General features: G+C 36.8%; 1 protein-coding gene across 1 annotated transcript in view; it reads left to right on the top strand.

The window, feature by feature from the left end:
* The window catches only part of LOC136030113 (uncharacterized), a 115,462-nt gene that overhangs the window by 69,685 nt on the left and 29,845 nt on the right, over window positions 1–15,932 (top strand). Inside the window, exons 11-12 of the mRNA XM_065708789.1 lie at window positions 9,151–9,310; window positions 10,927–11,067. Of these exons, the coding sequence (XP_065564861.1) occupies window positions 9,151–9,310; window positions 10,927–11,067 (301 nt within the window). The remainder of the gene's footprint in view (window positions 1–9,150; window positions 9,311–10,926; window positions 11,068–15,932) is intronic.

Below are 15,932 nucleotides of genomic sequence, written 5' to 3' on the forward strand. Positions count from 1 at the left end.
TCCCCCTCTCTCTCTCTCTCTCTCTCCTCTCTCTCTCTCTCTCTCTCTCTCTCTCTCTCTCTCTCTCTCTCTCTCTCTCTCTCTTCTCTCTCTCTCTCTCTCTCTCTCTCTCGTAAATTATATCATTGAGGATGAGAGCCCTCAGGGCAGGGATTGTTAGTTATGTGCTAGGCTCATTTAAGGTATATACAGAAAGGGTGATCGTATAAACTTTGGAGGGGGGCTCATTGGATTGGTCATTAGAAGTTGTTAGTGCCTTTTTTTAGATTCCGAGTGGTCGGAGAGTGGATACCAGGTGTGCAAAAACTTCAAAAGCTACCAGTATCAGAATTCTAAAGGCTGCCGACACTTTAGCAGCAGAACTTATGTTTGACAGCTTTGCTTCGAGCAAAAAGTATTTTATACTTAAAATTGCAGAAAAGTAAGAAATGTAACTTAGTGTAGCTTGCAGTTAGAAATATCATTAGTTTTCTGAATCACAATTAAAAGTATAATCTAAATCAGTGGCAAGCCATACACTAGCCATAAATATCATGTTCCATAACTTTATCTATACCATTTTATCAAAAGTGCTGTATCATATTTACTCTAATACTGCTAGTGGAGTATAACATTAAAAATCTGAAGCATACTGTATATGCATACCCAAACCGCATGCTTGATACTTATTGGCACCACTTGATTATTGACAACTATTACTTATTGACAACTATAAAAGGCACCACTTGATTTTCTGGGAGTACAATACTGATTGGCAGCCTGGCAGTCACAAGCATTCATTATGAAGCTATAAAATTAGTTTTGCCCTAATCTAACCCCAAAGAGTTGCTGCTACATTGCAGTGTGGCTGTTTCAGGCTACTAATCTTCCACGTTCCGGCTTTCTCATTTCCTGCTTTAACTGTATCTACAACTTGATAGCTACTAGCCCTTTTGAGGTTCTTTCAAGTGACGAATAAACGATTTTGAGAGAATTTGGCTATTTCTGCGAGATTTGGACAAATATTCACTTTCAGTTGAAGATAAGTGGACTAACTAAAAACTTGTCCACAAGAACGAACGATAACAACGACTTAAAAGTAAATTTTCACACAGCGACATTGAAACTCAATGAGCTTTTAGTTTGAACAAGTTTTAAAAAGCAGCTGCAAGAAAGCTCACTCACAAAGCGGGATAGTATACTACTGCTCTCTACTAATTAAATTCAATACCAATCTTTAGGATTACCAATATCTTTGTTTTGAAGCTGTGAAAATCAGGATTGTATAATCGTTTTAACAAGAATATAGGATATAATGGCATTCACATAGCAAGTGGAACGCGAAGCTTGTCGGAGCTAACCCGGTCTACTACATCACCAATGCGATGAAATTTTAGTTTTTCAGCATGATCGGGTGTGCGGAAGAAAGGCCACTTCTTCCCTAAATAGAAGTGAACGTCCAAGGCTGCTTCAATGAATGGTGTACATTTTTCACTAAAAGGGGGGCCTTGCCACTGGACAACTAACTCACTGCGAACAATGGCAGAACTAACGCAACGAGTACGTCTGTCAATACTGCTCATACTCTCGACAACAGATTCGTATGATGTCTTACACATACAGCACAATGACAGGTGAAAAATTTCGGGAATTCTGTCATGCAGTGCTGGCTGCTCAACAAACAAGTAAAGCTTTTGTAGTATGCTAAGAGAGGAATGCTTAGGGTCTGTATTTACGCTAGAAACATGATCTAGCCATGATTTGTACTGGTCGGGAACTGCACTTTCTGATAAATTGTGAAAACCCTCTGAATTAGTAAGATCAGCTAAATTTCCAAGTTAATCAGATTTTTCGATCGTAAATCCAACTGAGCTGGCACCAAACATATTTTCCATTATGGCCATCCTTTCGTCAACTGGGTTGTACCTATTTGTGGGAACGAAAAAGCGTGAATTAAGATTATTCAATGGATTGTCTAAGAAGCTGTAAAGTTTCCAGGAAGTTGCAGCAACCGCCTTTCTAGCCATTCCTGCATAATCTCCCAACTCAAAAACCACAACGTTATCAATCACCGAATCCGTCCCTCGCAACATCGGGGGGTTTCTGGCGTAAAACTACGGGAACTCCATGGTAAAAAAAAAAATCTGTCGACAAGGAAGAAGCTGGTTTTGAGAATCAAGGAAGTAGCTGAGTATCAACTGGATCCTCTATTGACAGTTGTAACGTCATTTTGGCCAGGTGATTAATGTACTTTTTCAGTATATTCATAATTTTCCGTGGTAAGAGCTCTACCTTTTGGAAGGAAGACATCAGGGGATAGTTCTCGAAGTTTAAAAGACTTGTGCTGACTATGTAGTAAACCTGGTGGAGGAAAACAATGATGGCTTCTTGAAATTGACACCTTGTGTTTCGGCGAGGTTTATCATTGCTTCAGCACCTTTTCCATAGCCCATCTTCTTGTTACCGGTGGATATGAGGTCACAAAGACTTGAAACCCGCTGTGACGAGCTCCAGACAGGTCCTTCTGCCAATTCGATATGGTGCGCTGAATCCCAGTTATATTTATACTAGGGAGAATCATGGAGACCCATAAGTGTCAGAAGATGAGTGGGCACATGAAGCGTAAAATATTGTCCACCTATTGCACCACCTACAAGCTGCTGCTTAATATCTTCTACCGTCAGAGAGTGATGCTTCAAAGCTTCAAGCAGAACTGTGCGATGTTAAATCCTATATGTTTACTAGTGACTGGAAAGTCCAAAACGAAAGAATCAAGACGTCCAGAAAGAAATGTAATGATTCCTACAATTTAGATTTTTGCCTATTAGACGTCATCTTGTCGGCAATAATAGCAAATGATGGTGACAGTTTAGTAGTAGGTAGATTGGTACTAAGGCATCTCTGCCGGTGGGAGTTGATAAGTTTGGTGAAAATGGGAGTAAGGCTTGCGACAAACATGTAAATGTGTTTTTTTTCGCCTATAGGATGGTCTTTCAAGCTATCAAGAGTTATATCGCCTTCGTACGGGAGCTGGGAACCATGGCCCACTTTAAGCTGTCAATAAGCATTCAGACAACAGGTCAAATCCGCTCTATGGTTTCTACACATAAGCTGATCTGCTTTGGACTTTTTGGCAGCCTCATCTGGCAAACCTTGCTTTTGTCCCGGCGATTCCTTATGCTGGACTATTTTCGTCTTGAGATTTCGCAACTCACTAGGTTGATTTGAGCCGGTAAAGATAGTTCCAAGTGAAAAAATGCAAGTGATTGGGTTATTGTTGGTGCAGGTTAAATACCGAGTCCGAAGCTCAGTCTCTTCGTAAAAAATTAGAAACTAAAACTGTTCATCTAAAACAGTCTCAAGTCTTGTTGTCGTTTTGGCAATATGTGTCAATATCACCAAAGCTTTGTAATCATTAATACTACTAGGTTTGATATTTTCTAATAAAGAGCATGATGATGATCTTCCTTCGTTCTGAAGCTTTTGCTGAAGAGTTTTTATCATACAGCTAACGCTTGCTGATCCGACTCTACGGTCACTGTAGAATTGGTGCTATCGGTTCTGGACTGTTTCTAGGGATTGGCTGGTCTGGAGGATATTGGAGGGTTAGAGGTGACTATAGGGTCCACATTGGTAGTCTCTGGGGTGCTTAAAGACCTACTGACTGTTCAATTAATATTATTGCCTGGCTTTTCCACCGATCCATTTTCTGAATCAGGAAGTAAGTCAAGCTGAGACAATGCGCAGTCACCTGCTGAACAGGGTGGTAAAGTTGAACCAAGTATGGTACTAGAATAAGCGAATTTAAATTTGGTGAAAGCACTTGCAACTGATTGTTCCCCTTTAAATCTGAAAGGCTGATTAGGGTATTTTTTGGCAATATGGTCTTTGACTGTGTCGCATCAACCAGATACCTTGCAGCGCCAGCAGTATACAAGACGCTTTGAAGCTAGATACATATCTTACTAAAAGTAAAAAGTAAGCGGTTAGTCAGTTGTAAATGTTTTAAATTGTAATTCGAGGGTCTGTGAGAAAAACAAAAACAAGGTCTTCGACGGTCTTTGACTTTAAAGTCAAAAAGGTCTTTGACGTTAAAGTCAAAGGTCTTTGACTTTAGATCAGCTCAGGTAATTTTACTTGGCCATGAAAACTGCCAGAACCATTGGTACTATGCTACCCCACTTTTTACACCCCTACCCAATGTGAAAATATATAGCCCCAATTTTAAAAGTCTAATGCATTCTATAACCCATCACTTGTCTTTGTGGCTATAAAACTGGTTTTGTGAGATAACTTAAGCGTAATTCTTGAGTGTGCTTTGTTTAATTAACAAGTATTGTTAAAAACTCACTATTTGATTATAATTCTATTTTGTTGTAGCTATACAATCCAGAGGCCCAATCAAAATTCATGACCCAATCAAAAAAAAAAAAATGTACAATTTTTTTTTTTTGAAATTTGCCATATTTACCTGAAGTAGTTAGCATCACTCTTGTTTAAAACCGCGTAATTGTAAACTGAACCAACTGTGACAAGATCAAGAAGCAGAAAAGCTCACGGGAAATATATAATTCGGTTTATATAATTGAGTGTTAGGGATAGGGTGGGTTAGGTACGGAAAAACTTTCAAAGCTTTTGCCTGTCAGTAGCAGAATTTGACAGACATCCAAAAGCTACCGACGGTTTAGCAGCTCAACTTGTGTTTTGACTGCTTTTCTTTGAGCAGAAATTATTTTCATATGTAAAAATGGTATTTTCAGACAAAATTTGTCAACAAATTTGAAAACTGCTAAGTAGCATTGTTTTTAGCATTGCAGTAAAGCACAAATTGTGTTCTGGTCCTGAGAAGGCATGGGGGTTATAAGCCTTACTCATGTTGATTTTTGCTCGTTTTGAGTCTGACTCGGCTATTTATTGTAATTTCTGTTCGCTTTGAGTTTCATTCACTTATTGATAGTGATTTGTAGTAGTTTCACGCTTGGAAGATTATTTGACTTTATTTTTACTCATTCTTGGATTAATGGAGCTCTTTACTTTTCTTTGAAGAACTAGTTTTATGGAAAAAGCGTTTTAAATTATTATGGTTAAAACAGCAAGGCATATGGCTTTTTACTACAGGCAGCATTAGAGTGTTGTGTCTAATTATGTATTTTTCTACATGGTAGTAATTCTTAATAGATAAAATAAATTTGTGAATCTGACGTGTTTGGAATGAAATAAATGTCGATTCTTTTTAAGGATGTATTGTGTATGTTGACAATGCTTGCTCTCCTCTGACCGTTCGTTGCCACGAACGATATTATAAATGCTGAATTTTTAGTTTCGCCTGTTTTTTAAGGCTTTTTAAAGGCCGTCAACTTTCAATCAATCAACAATCATTTTATTAATACTAAAGCACTATTACAAACGTAAAAAAGTTTTGGAGTAAAAAAACTCCAGCGCAGTTTTTTACTACTACTACTACTACTAGTAACTCACTACAGCTTCGAGCTGCCAAAGACCAGCGCAGCTGCGCACGCTCCTGCTTCATCCAACTTATTCAAAGCCTCCCTCATTACACCTTCTCAAAAAGTCCATTTTCGCAATATCCTTCCCCACAACCTCTTCTTACCCAATTTTGGCCGCTTTTTTGTTTGGCCCCAGATGGTTGGCTTAAAAGGATGATCTTTTGTAATCTGTCATTCTTCATCCGCAGAATGTGTCGTATCTATCTCAAGCTTTCTCTCAAGAATTGAACTAGATTTCTCGTATCGTTGTTTTACCAACGGTTTTACCCTTTTGAAAATCTTAATTTTTGATCGTTGCATTTCAAGGAATGTCAATTTCTTGACATTTGACAATTTCTTGAATTTCTTGACAATGAAAATGTCATTTCAAGAAATACATCAAGACCTCCACAAGGTGAGCTGGTGAAAGTTGAAGTTCCCCCAGGAAGAACTTACGCTAGAGTGAAATTTTAGTGGATTTCGGTACTAGTTTATGACATTTGTTAGTTTTTTACTAGCATTTTCTTTGATTTTTTTGTAACTATGGAGTTTTCAGTAACTGAGCTAGCATCAATAAATGAAGAAAAGATTTAGCTTTCATCTGCTACATCAATACATAGCCGAGCTCTTGTAGGTCCTTTTTAAGAATTCTTAGAAAAGCCCACAACAGAAGGATTTTCCTTTTTTACATTTTTTTTTAAAACCAGTAGAACGACTTAATGGGATTTACCTGCTCATTGCTCATATTGATGCATGGTCAATCAGTGAGAGCTCTATAGTTACTGTGCAGATAAAAAAAAAAATTCGTAAAAATCGATCAAAGTCATGATACCAATACCTAATCTTCAGCATTCGGTGGAAATATCGAAGTAAGCACATAAGGTACCCCATTTTGACGCCCCTTGTCCAAAATACAGGACTTACGACAGTGTCTTTTATTATTAGTGGATTTCAAAGAAAGGGTCAATTTGAGCCGCCATTGAAAGAATGGTAGCCTCCTCACATGCAGAATAACTGAATATAATTATGCATACGAATTTAAATTAAATGGAAATAAAACAAACTTTTTCAGATAAAATTGTTGAGCGATATCAAACAGTTTGTGGTAACGAACTGTAATAAGGAGTTGGAACTTAAAACGAACAGCAATTGTACTGTCTATGATAACCGCCCCTTTCAATTTGGTACTTTTTCTGATAAAGTTGTACGTAGTTTTATCTAAATGTTTCAAAAATGAATACTGTAACACTAGCTTAAGAAAAATGATAGATAAGCTCAATGAGTTGTATGTGCCTTAAACAGTAACATTTCTAGCTTAAGGCAATCTAGTTATTTCTGTTTGTTTGAAGTTCTTATGCTACTGTCTACTTTCATTAAAAAAAAAAAAAAACACAAGAACAATGATACTATATGGTAATAATAAGAATTGCCGGAAAATATAAGTACAATCTTGAGATTCTTTTTTATGAGGAGGGAGGGGAAGGGCATAAAGTCCCTCCCCCTCTCTCACTGTGGGTGTTCCTGGCCATTGGAATATCTCTATAATATTTGACAAACTCGTTTTAGGCATGTAGTTTTCGAGGTACAGAGACTTTATGAGTATCAACTTATGAGTATTAAATAGAGTCTGGGAAGAATCCGCTTTGGAACCTCGGTCTTTAGGCTCTGTATTATTCATATCAAGTGGAGATCAAATTGAAAATTTTGTGGATTAATTTAGTTATTAGCTTTGCCTTGGAGGCAGAACCTTCGTCTTTTCTCTTGTATTAGAAAAAAAGTTTTTTTTTACTAAAAGTAAGGAGCGACATAAAACGAACAGAAATTTTTCCTTATATGAAAGGGGTTTTCCCCTCCTCAGCTCCCCCTCTTTACGCTAAAGTTTGGCTCTTTCTCACGGATATGTTTCATGAAACAAAAAACTTTAGAGTAAAGAGTGACATGGAACTGTGTCATGGATTTTTGTAGATGTACTTGAGGGTTGAAGTCATGACTAGCAAAACGCTCGAGTGCTCATATCGCTAGACAAATTTCTGTCGAGAAATTGAACGACAAAAAAAAAAAAAAAAAAAAAAAAAAAAAAAAAAAAAAAAAAAAAAAAAAAAAAAAAAAAAAAAAAAAAAAGACAAGTTATGAAGTAGTGACTATCAAGGGTTTTCTTCTTATCAAGAAAGCTGCTTCTAGTTTCTTAATATTTGGCTGTGTTTTGTCGGCTATTTAGGATTATATCTAGGCAGCAGACACTCATCGATAGCCCGGAAAATGCTTTGGTGATCGGAACAATTTTGCTGTAAAATATGAACCGTTATTTTTTAGTCTGAAAAGCTACTAACTGGGTCCTAGTGTTGGTAAACTGTCATACAACGTGTCTGCCACTTCGTATTTCATCCCTTATTCTAGTTTTTAATTTCTTCCGTAAGAATTTTTTCTTGCTATGATTTCAAGCAATTAAAAAAAAAAAAAAATTTGGTTACCTTGTCTGGCTTATCTCGAGTTTATAGTATTTGATGTCTTAAGATTCAACAGCTGAAAAAGACACTGGAAATCACTAAAAAGGAACATTTTAAGGTGTCCATTGTGTATTTTTCGAGAAGCTCAAAATCATTTTGGGAGATATGAAAAAAAAAAAAAGTTCTGAGACGCAGTTTTGAGTGCTCTGAGTTTTAGCGATTTAGTTCTAGTTGAGTCATTAAGGATGATTTGCTTTGTCAGTCTTTGTGGAGTAGTGACATCTAGCCGAAATTTATGGATCTACAACTTTCTACGTACTTCTGTATTTTGTTCCTAAAATTATCCTGTTGGCTTCACACCCCTCCTATCTCTTAAAACGAACTCGTAACCTCCTATCTAAATAAAAATGAATCGTAAACCTCATATCTCTTAAAAATGAGTTCATCTCTTAAAAACGAGCTCGTGCTAATATGTTTGATCCTTTTTATGTTTGCGTATTTTTTGGAACATTTCGGGCCAAAAGAAAAACCTGCTCCTGTTGTCTTTTTCGAGGCTCTGGCAGACAAATTTGTGACATATTTGATTTTCTAGGCAAGTTCCTCAGAAATTTTGTCAAAAGACAGCATTAACGTTTTTGCTGAGCTCAGAATAAAACAGAAGCATTTATATTTCTCTAATTTTGACAATTTTTTTATTAATGCGTAATAAACCCTTATTTAATGCTAGTATGTTTGTTATTTGAAATATACAGTTCTTTGAAAATGCCTATTATATTCTCTCTACTCAACTCCGCTCTTGAACTCGCGTAATCTGTTCTGTATGAAAATTCTGTGCAAAACATGACGATGGAAAATTGTTCCGGAATCACCCGGGCTCAAATGTTGGCCAACATTTTGTTATGATAAATGCTCAAGCCTACTCTTAGGTTGCAAATATAAGTGCTTTTGATAAACAATTAACAGCAATTCTCTATGTGAATTGGTCTGCACCTGCTTTTATCAACCGTTCATTACTTACCGTTCATTGCCTTGAACAATTTAACAGACTGAAAAAGCTATAGGTCAGAAGATGTTTCTATTTCTGACTAGTTGCACGCTCATAAGTATCAGAGTATAATTTTTTTTTCATAAATATTTCATTTCTTTAACTATGTTTATGTTACACTTCTCATTTTTGAATTTACACTGTTTCCCTTTTTATTCTCGCCTTTTTAAATTAATTATTTTATTTTTCTCAGTTTAGTTGAAGGTTCGGTCTGTGGAAATATGTTTGTTGAGCCAGGTGAGGAATGTGATTGTGGACTGCTAGAAAATTGCAAGAATCCATGTTGTAACGCCGCTACTTGTAAACTTTATCCAAACGCAACTTGTGGAACCGGACCGTGCTGTGATATGAGGGTAGGTGCCATTGTTTATCTGTGCTCTCATGATATACATGCAATTCAGGTGCCAGTTTAGTCATAAATTGGCGCCCTGGGAATCGATATTGCTGTGTAACATCAAATAGTTCTTCTATCAACTAATTTTTTATGGAGCTTGGTATTTACCAAATGATATATAGTGCTCGCAATTCTGTCGGTCTGTCTGTCTGTCGGTCCTGGTTTTGCTAGTTTGGGCACTTTCAGATAAGCTAGGGCGATGAAGTTTGGCAGGCGTATCAGGGACCAGACCAGATTAAATTAGAAATAGTTCTTTCCCCGATTCGACCATCTGGGGGGGGGGGAGTGAGGGGACGGTTAATTTGAAAAAACTAGAAAAAATTAGGTATTTTTAACTTACGAACGGGTGATCGGATCTTAATGAAATTTGATATTTAGGAGGATATCGTGTCTCAAAGCCCTTATTTTAAATCCCGACCGGATCCGGTGACATTGGGGGGAGTTGGAGGGGGAAACCTGGAATCTTGGAAAACGCTTAGAGTGGAGAGATCGGGATGAAACTTGGTGGGAAAAATAAGCACAAGTCCCAGATGCTTGATTAACATAACCAGAATTGATCTACTCTCTTTGGGGGAGTGGGGGGGTTAATTCGGAAAAATGAGAAAAAATAAGGTATTTTTAACTTACGAACGAGTGATCGGACCTTAATGAAATTTGATATTTAGAAGGACCTCGTAACTCATACTTTTTATTCTACATTCCGACCGGATCCAGTGTTATTGGGTCGTGTTGGGGGGGGGGACCAGAAATCTTGGAAAACGCTTAGAGTGGAGAGATCAGGATGAAACTTGGTGGGAAGGTTAGGCTAAGTCCTATATATGTTATTGGCATAACTGGACCGGATCCCCTCTCTTTGGGGGAGCTGGTGGGGAACCTAATTTGGTAGTTCGAAAAAATTAGAAAAAAAATTACGTATTTTTAACTTACGAACGGGTGATCAAATCTTAATGGAATTTGATATTTAGAAGGACAGTATTTCTCAGAGCTCTTATTTTAAATCCTGACCGGATCTGGTTACATTCGGGGAGTTAGATGGGAAAACCAGAAATCTTGGGAAACGCTTAGAGTGGAGGGATCATAATAAGACTCGGTGGGAAGAATCCCTTCGCTCTTCCGACCTCGTCACAACTGCCATATGAGCTATATGAGCTTTTGGCTCTTATTTTTTTTTTTTTTTTGCTTCCTCATGGATTTCGAACTTATTTTTCTCGGTGCAATGAGTAAAGTTCCATAAGAGATTTTTTTTTCTTATTCAGTGACCTGATGCTAAAAAAAATGTATTTTTTTGAGTTTTTATCTTAGCCTTGACTCTTTCCAGCTATAAATTAGGAGTACTAAAATACTTTGAACCAACATTAAAACGTTTATATGCAAATATCCAAATCTCTGTCCCTAATTAAATACTTCTCTGACAATTTTTGGGGCTAAGTCCTCAAAACTTTCCTAGTGACTAACCCGTCAAAATCTTTTTAGGGGATCCTCCTCCATCATTTATAAGCTTTTAGCACTCAGTAAAATGAATGTTCTGCTATGTGGTTGAATTGACCAAAAACAATACTAACTACGGTTTTGCAGATATGTCAGCCGAAAGCTCCTGGAACTGAATGTCGCGCTTCCCGAAGTGTCTGCGATCTACCAGAGTACTGTACTGGTTCAAGTGAGTTTTGTCCTTCTGATGTCTTTAAGCAGGATGGAATTGGATGTGCCGATGATAAAGTAAGTAAGCTTGTAGGATTATCTGAGAACTAATCGCCGAGGGTTTAAAATTTGACAATGCTGAAGATGGACGGAATAATTATAGGAAAATAATCTGTGAAGTTGCTGAGGGAAGAAAGCTAGGAGCACAGCTATCAATATCATTGAAAAAGCTTTATGTTTAATGGAGAGGAGAATGGGCTTGTGCAAGAATAATCTGAGTGATAGATCATATGAAAACAAAAGGAATTTAAAGATGTCCTTTTCGGCCAACCGCCTTGGCAGATCTGCTAAACGGAACCTGCTTAACGGAAAGCTGGTCGTATATGGTTGGGATAGAAAGATGTCATAAAGAAAGATTTAAAGGAAATGGGCACTTCTGGGAGGATGTAAGAGGGAGGCTTTTAATTGAATGGGATGAAGGAGGAGCGTGCATTGCTGTGTTGCCCTCAGTTGGCTTTGTGTTGTGGTGAGTTGCTAGTAGTAGTAATAGTAACTGCCGAGGTGATATCAAAGAAAATTTGTAGTGCTAAAATTATAAAATTGAAAACACTGCATTGTAACATTAAGAAAATCGGTGATAAGTTATCTACGTTTAAATTAACCTAGCTTATTCAACATTTGTACGTCTAACTTTTTTATAATTCTGGTACTTTAAAGTAAAGAAATCACACCGTACACAAGTATTGTAATATATTGAATTAAAGCTCGGGAAATAATGTCATATCGATCTACTCATAATAAATTCAATACCCAAGTCGTCTTCAAAATAGTTAATAAAGAAATCGAAATTTTCCCATTGAATATTATAATATGATAGCTGCATATTGCGTATGATGAAACATTAATTTTCTAAACTAATGGCATATAGTCATTATTGCTGATACCAAAAACCAAAATTGTAAATTGATCTCTTTCATGGATGCTTAATTTTCTTCATTTCTGGGAAAGGAGAGGGTTGCTTGGGTGATTGGTTCAATAATAGACCCTCAATATAACAGAATCATGAAATTTACTCATTTTCTAGAACTTTCAAGCCTTTTTAGCGTATCCAACCCTCTATAGCTTTTTTTCGGGGGGAGGGGGGTCGTTCTTACACCCTCCTCCGTCCTTCCCCCAGATCTCCCCGAAAGCTGCTGCCTATGGCCGGTAGTTACTTGGATAGATTGGGATCGTTTTTTATTTTTATAAAAACGGATCATTTGTTGATGCTTCCTATTTTGTGGGCAATGGTTTCGATGCGGAAAGTTACTTATTGCATATTCAAATGGGTAATAAAATAAGAAGGAAAGAGTTCGACTTTGTTCTGCCGTTTAAAATTAAGAGCCAATCTGTGTGAAGTTACCAGGTTACGTGAAAAATGATAGCTGAATGTTGTTTTTCGCACTAAGGAGACCTCTAATATGGTTTCACACGTCACTAATCGATCGACTAGACCAGATAACCGTATAAGAGTCATCTGACTCAAAACCTTTTTTAATTAGACATTGCTAATGTAGAGACATTTCATTGATTTTTTCGCCGAGGATTTGTTTTCCTCTATTCATGATTATCCCTTTGGAAAAACCTTAAACAAAACGGGGAGAATAACTTCCAGACAAACATATACAACCATGTTTGGATAGATGAGCCTTAATAGTAGCGGTTTTAAGTACAATTGCGTGAATTTTGTAATTCTGATGTAGTAGTTCTGCTCCCTATATCTGATCGTGGGTCTTAGTTTTCTCCTCTTTGGTCTCTGATTTGCTGAATTTTCCCATTTTACTTAACTCATTGGAAGAACTGAGGCTACAGACAAACGAGGGATTTCATTAAATATTTAACAAAAACAAAAACACGGATTGTAAATCACAGGGTTTTGCTGGCTTAAATGACCTAACAAGATAGTGTAATATTTATTCCTGGCGGGGAGGGGGGTAGCTATGTCATACCCTGTAAAATGTAAAGAATTTTTATTGCAAAAGTGTTTTATATCATGCCGAAGTACGTTGACCTTAGGAAACGCCTTAAATGTGACTGCAGAATTGAGAACTTTTTTCTCGGAGGCGGAAAAAAAAACTTAAAGACATTTTTTTTCTGCTCTATGGAGAGATTTAAAAGTTTAAGTTTTTTCGTATTTAGTTCGAAAACTGAACTCTGACAATTGAAATCCAAAATTCCAGCCGATTTATTTAAATATAACCACTTAAGAGGTAAAATATTAAACATTGTTTATTGAATTTTGATAATGAAGCATAAGTATATTCTTTATTATCTTCTTTCGGTTCCTGCTGTTTTTTTTTGTCCATGTTGGTGTTACCTTCCTTTATTTCTTGCCAGGAACTCCTTTTCTAATCTGTTGTTTTGTTCTTTTATTTATTTATTCCTTTTTTCTTATGTTGGAGTTGACTTTCATCTTTCTTTTTTTTTAAGAGTTCGTTATTAAAGCTGTCTGTTTAGTGTGTACGGTCGACTCTCGATAATTTGAGACTCCAGCAACTTACATTTTACATTTACCAATTCATTTTCAATGGTGATGATCTGCAGTTTTTTTTCTATTTTATCCTCCTCCTCCTCATCTTCAAAAGTCAGTTATTTGGCATCAGTCAAAGCACCATGGAAAGCAATCTCGTTGTCGACGTGAACAAAATCCTTGAAGATAGACTTATCGCAGTTAGTAGAAATAACCACACTATATCATAAGAATAAAATCCTTAAAGATAATATAATCACAGTTTAGTAGAAATAACCACTCTATGTCAAGAGGAATGAATCCTGTTAGATCTCGTGACTCTGATTACCTTGTGGGTTTTTTTATTTTCTTAGTAAGTCCACTTTTGTTGAAGCAGTTATGTAGGTTGGTAGAACTGAGACTGTTAAAAAAGTTCTATTTATCGATAGTCGATTGTATCATTGTGTTAGAGTGTTGTATACTTTGAAAATATGACGTGTCAAAAAGAGGTTTTGACTGCTTTCCGGGTACCCGCAAATACCAGTAAGAAGAAAACACTACTTTTGTGTAAAAAACCAGACAAAATTGCAGACTTGGCATACAAGCTTTTTTACCTCGCTTTTAGTTTACCAACATGTAGTTGATGAATGGGTAATCAGCACGGTTTAATTTGAAAGCTACTCTGTTAGACAGTTTTTTTTTTCTTAAAGAACAATTCGATTTAGGAATGATCAGTTCGTACCTTTAATATTTACGACGAAAACTTTGGATAATATTACGACGAAGCATTCAATCCAAAAGTTTTCATCTGCAATCAGCTTGAAAGGAATTAGAGCCCTTCTTGCTTTTGCATCTACCTTCTTGCTTTTGTATCTGCATGGTTTGCACCTACCTTCTTGCTTCTGCATCTAAATGGTTTGCATCTACCTTCTTGCTGTTGCATCTACATGGTTTACACCTACCTTCTTGCTTCTGCATCTAAATGGTTTGTATCTACCTTCTTGCTTTTAAATCTACATGGTTTGCGTCTACCTTCTTGCTTTTGCATCTACATGGTTTATACCTACCTTCTTGCTTCTGTATCTAAATGGTTTGCATCTACCTTTATGCTTTTGCATTTACGTGGTTTGTATCTACCTTCTTGCTTTTGCATCTAAATGGTTTCCATCGACCTTCTTGCTTCTGCATATAAATGGTTTGCATGTACCTTTTTGCTTTTGCATCTACATGGTTTGCACATACCTTCTTGCTTTTGCATCTAAATGGTTTGCATCTACCTTCTTGCTTTTGTATCCACATGGTTTGCATCTACCTTCTTGCTTTGCATGACATAATTTGAACCTGTCTGGCAACTTTGGAATCTTGTTTTGAATTCGTTAATAAAAAAACAAGACTTATCCCTATCGTTAAATACTTTTAGTCAACAATTTTTTTTTCTTAAAATCCATGTTTTCAAGTATGTTCAGCTAGCACATATTGTGGCTTTCGCGTGTAATTTTGAAAATATATTTTCTGTTTTTGTGTGTCTTAGACGTTGTTAAATTGCATATGTGATTATGAACTTTGAAGAGCTTAAAAGCATATTTCTTTTGACCTTTGAAAATGAGGCATAAGTCAGTGCAACTTACCTCAATAACCTAGTATGTGCAGAAGTTGTAACGGATATGAGAGCGTCCATTTCAGGGACTACTTATTTGCTAGTCATGGATATACTTGCAGAATAAACTGTTTATTTGCTGTTTGCCGATTTCAGTGAAGGGGTGTGATTGCGCGTAATCAGACTAAAAATAACTAGCTACTAAATTGAATGACCTGAGTGTTAGTCCAAGTTGCTAAATATAAATTATTTACCATCACCGTATAAACTTTTAAATTATACAGTCATTGGAAAAGTTGAAGGAATTATGGTTCGCTATTTTTATGGCACTTGGTATTAACCAAGTGACATATAGCAATCGCAAATTCTGTCGGTCTGTCTGTCTGTCTGTCGGTCCCGATTTTGCTACTTTAGGTACTTCCAGGTAAGCTAGGACGATAAAATTTGGCAAGCCTATCAGGGACCAGACCAGATTAAATTAGAAATAGCCAATTTCCCGATTTGACCATCTGGGGGGGGAGTGGGGGCCGGTTAATTCGGAAAAAAAATAGAAAAAATGAAGTAATTTTAACTTATGAGCGGGTGATGGGATCTTAATGAAATTTGATGTTTGGAATGATATTTTGTCTCAGAGCTCTTATTTTAAATCCCGACCGGATCTGATGACACTGGGGGGAGTTGGAGGGGGGAAACCTAAAATCTTGGAAAACACTTAGACTAGAGGGATTGGGATGAAACTTGATGGGAAAAATAAGTACAAGTCCCAGAAACATGATTGACATAATCGGAACGGATCCACTCTCTTTGGAGTAGTTGGGAGGGGGGGGGGGTAATTCTGAAAAATTAGAAAAAATGAGG

Source organism: Artemia franciscana, chromosome 8, assembly GCF_032884065.1.
Source record: "Artemia franciscana chromosome 8, ASM3288406v1, whole genome shotgun sequence".
NCBI lineage: Eukaryota > Metazoa > Arthropoda > Branchiopoda > Anostraca > Artemiidae > Artemia > Artemia franciscana.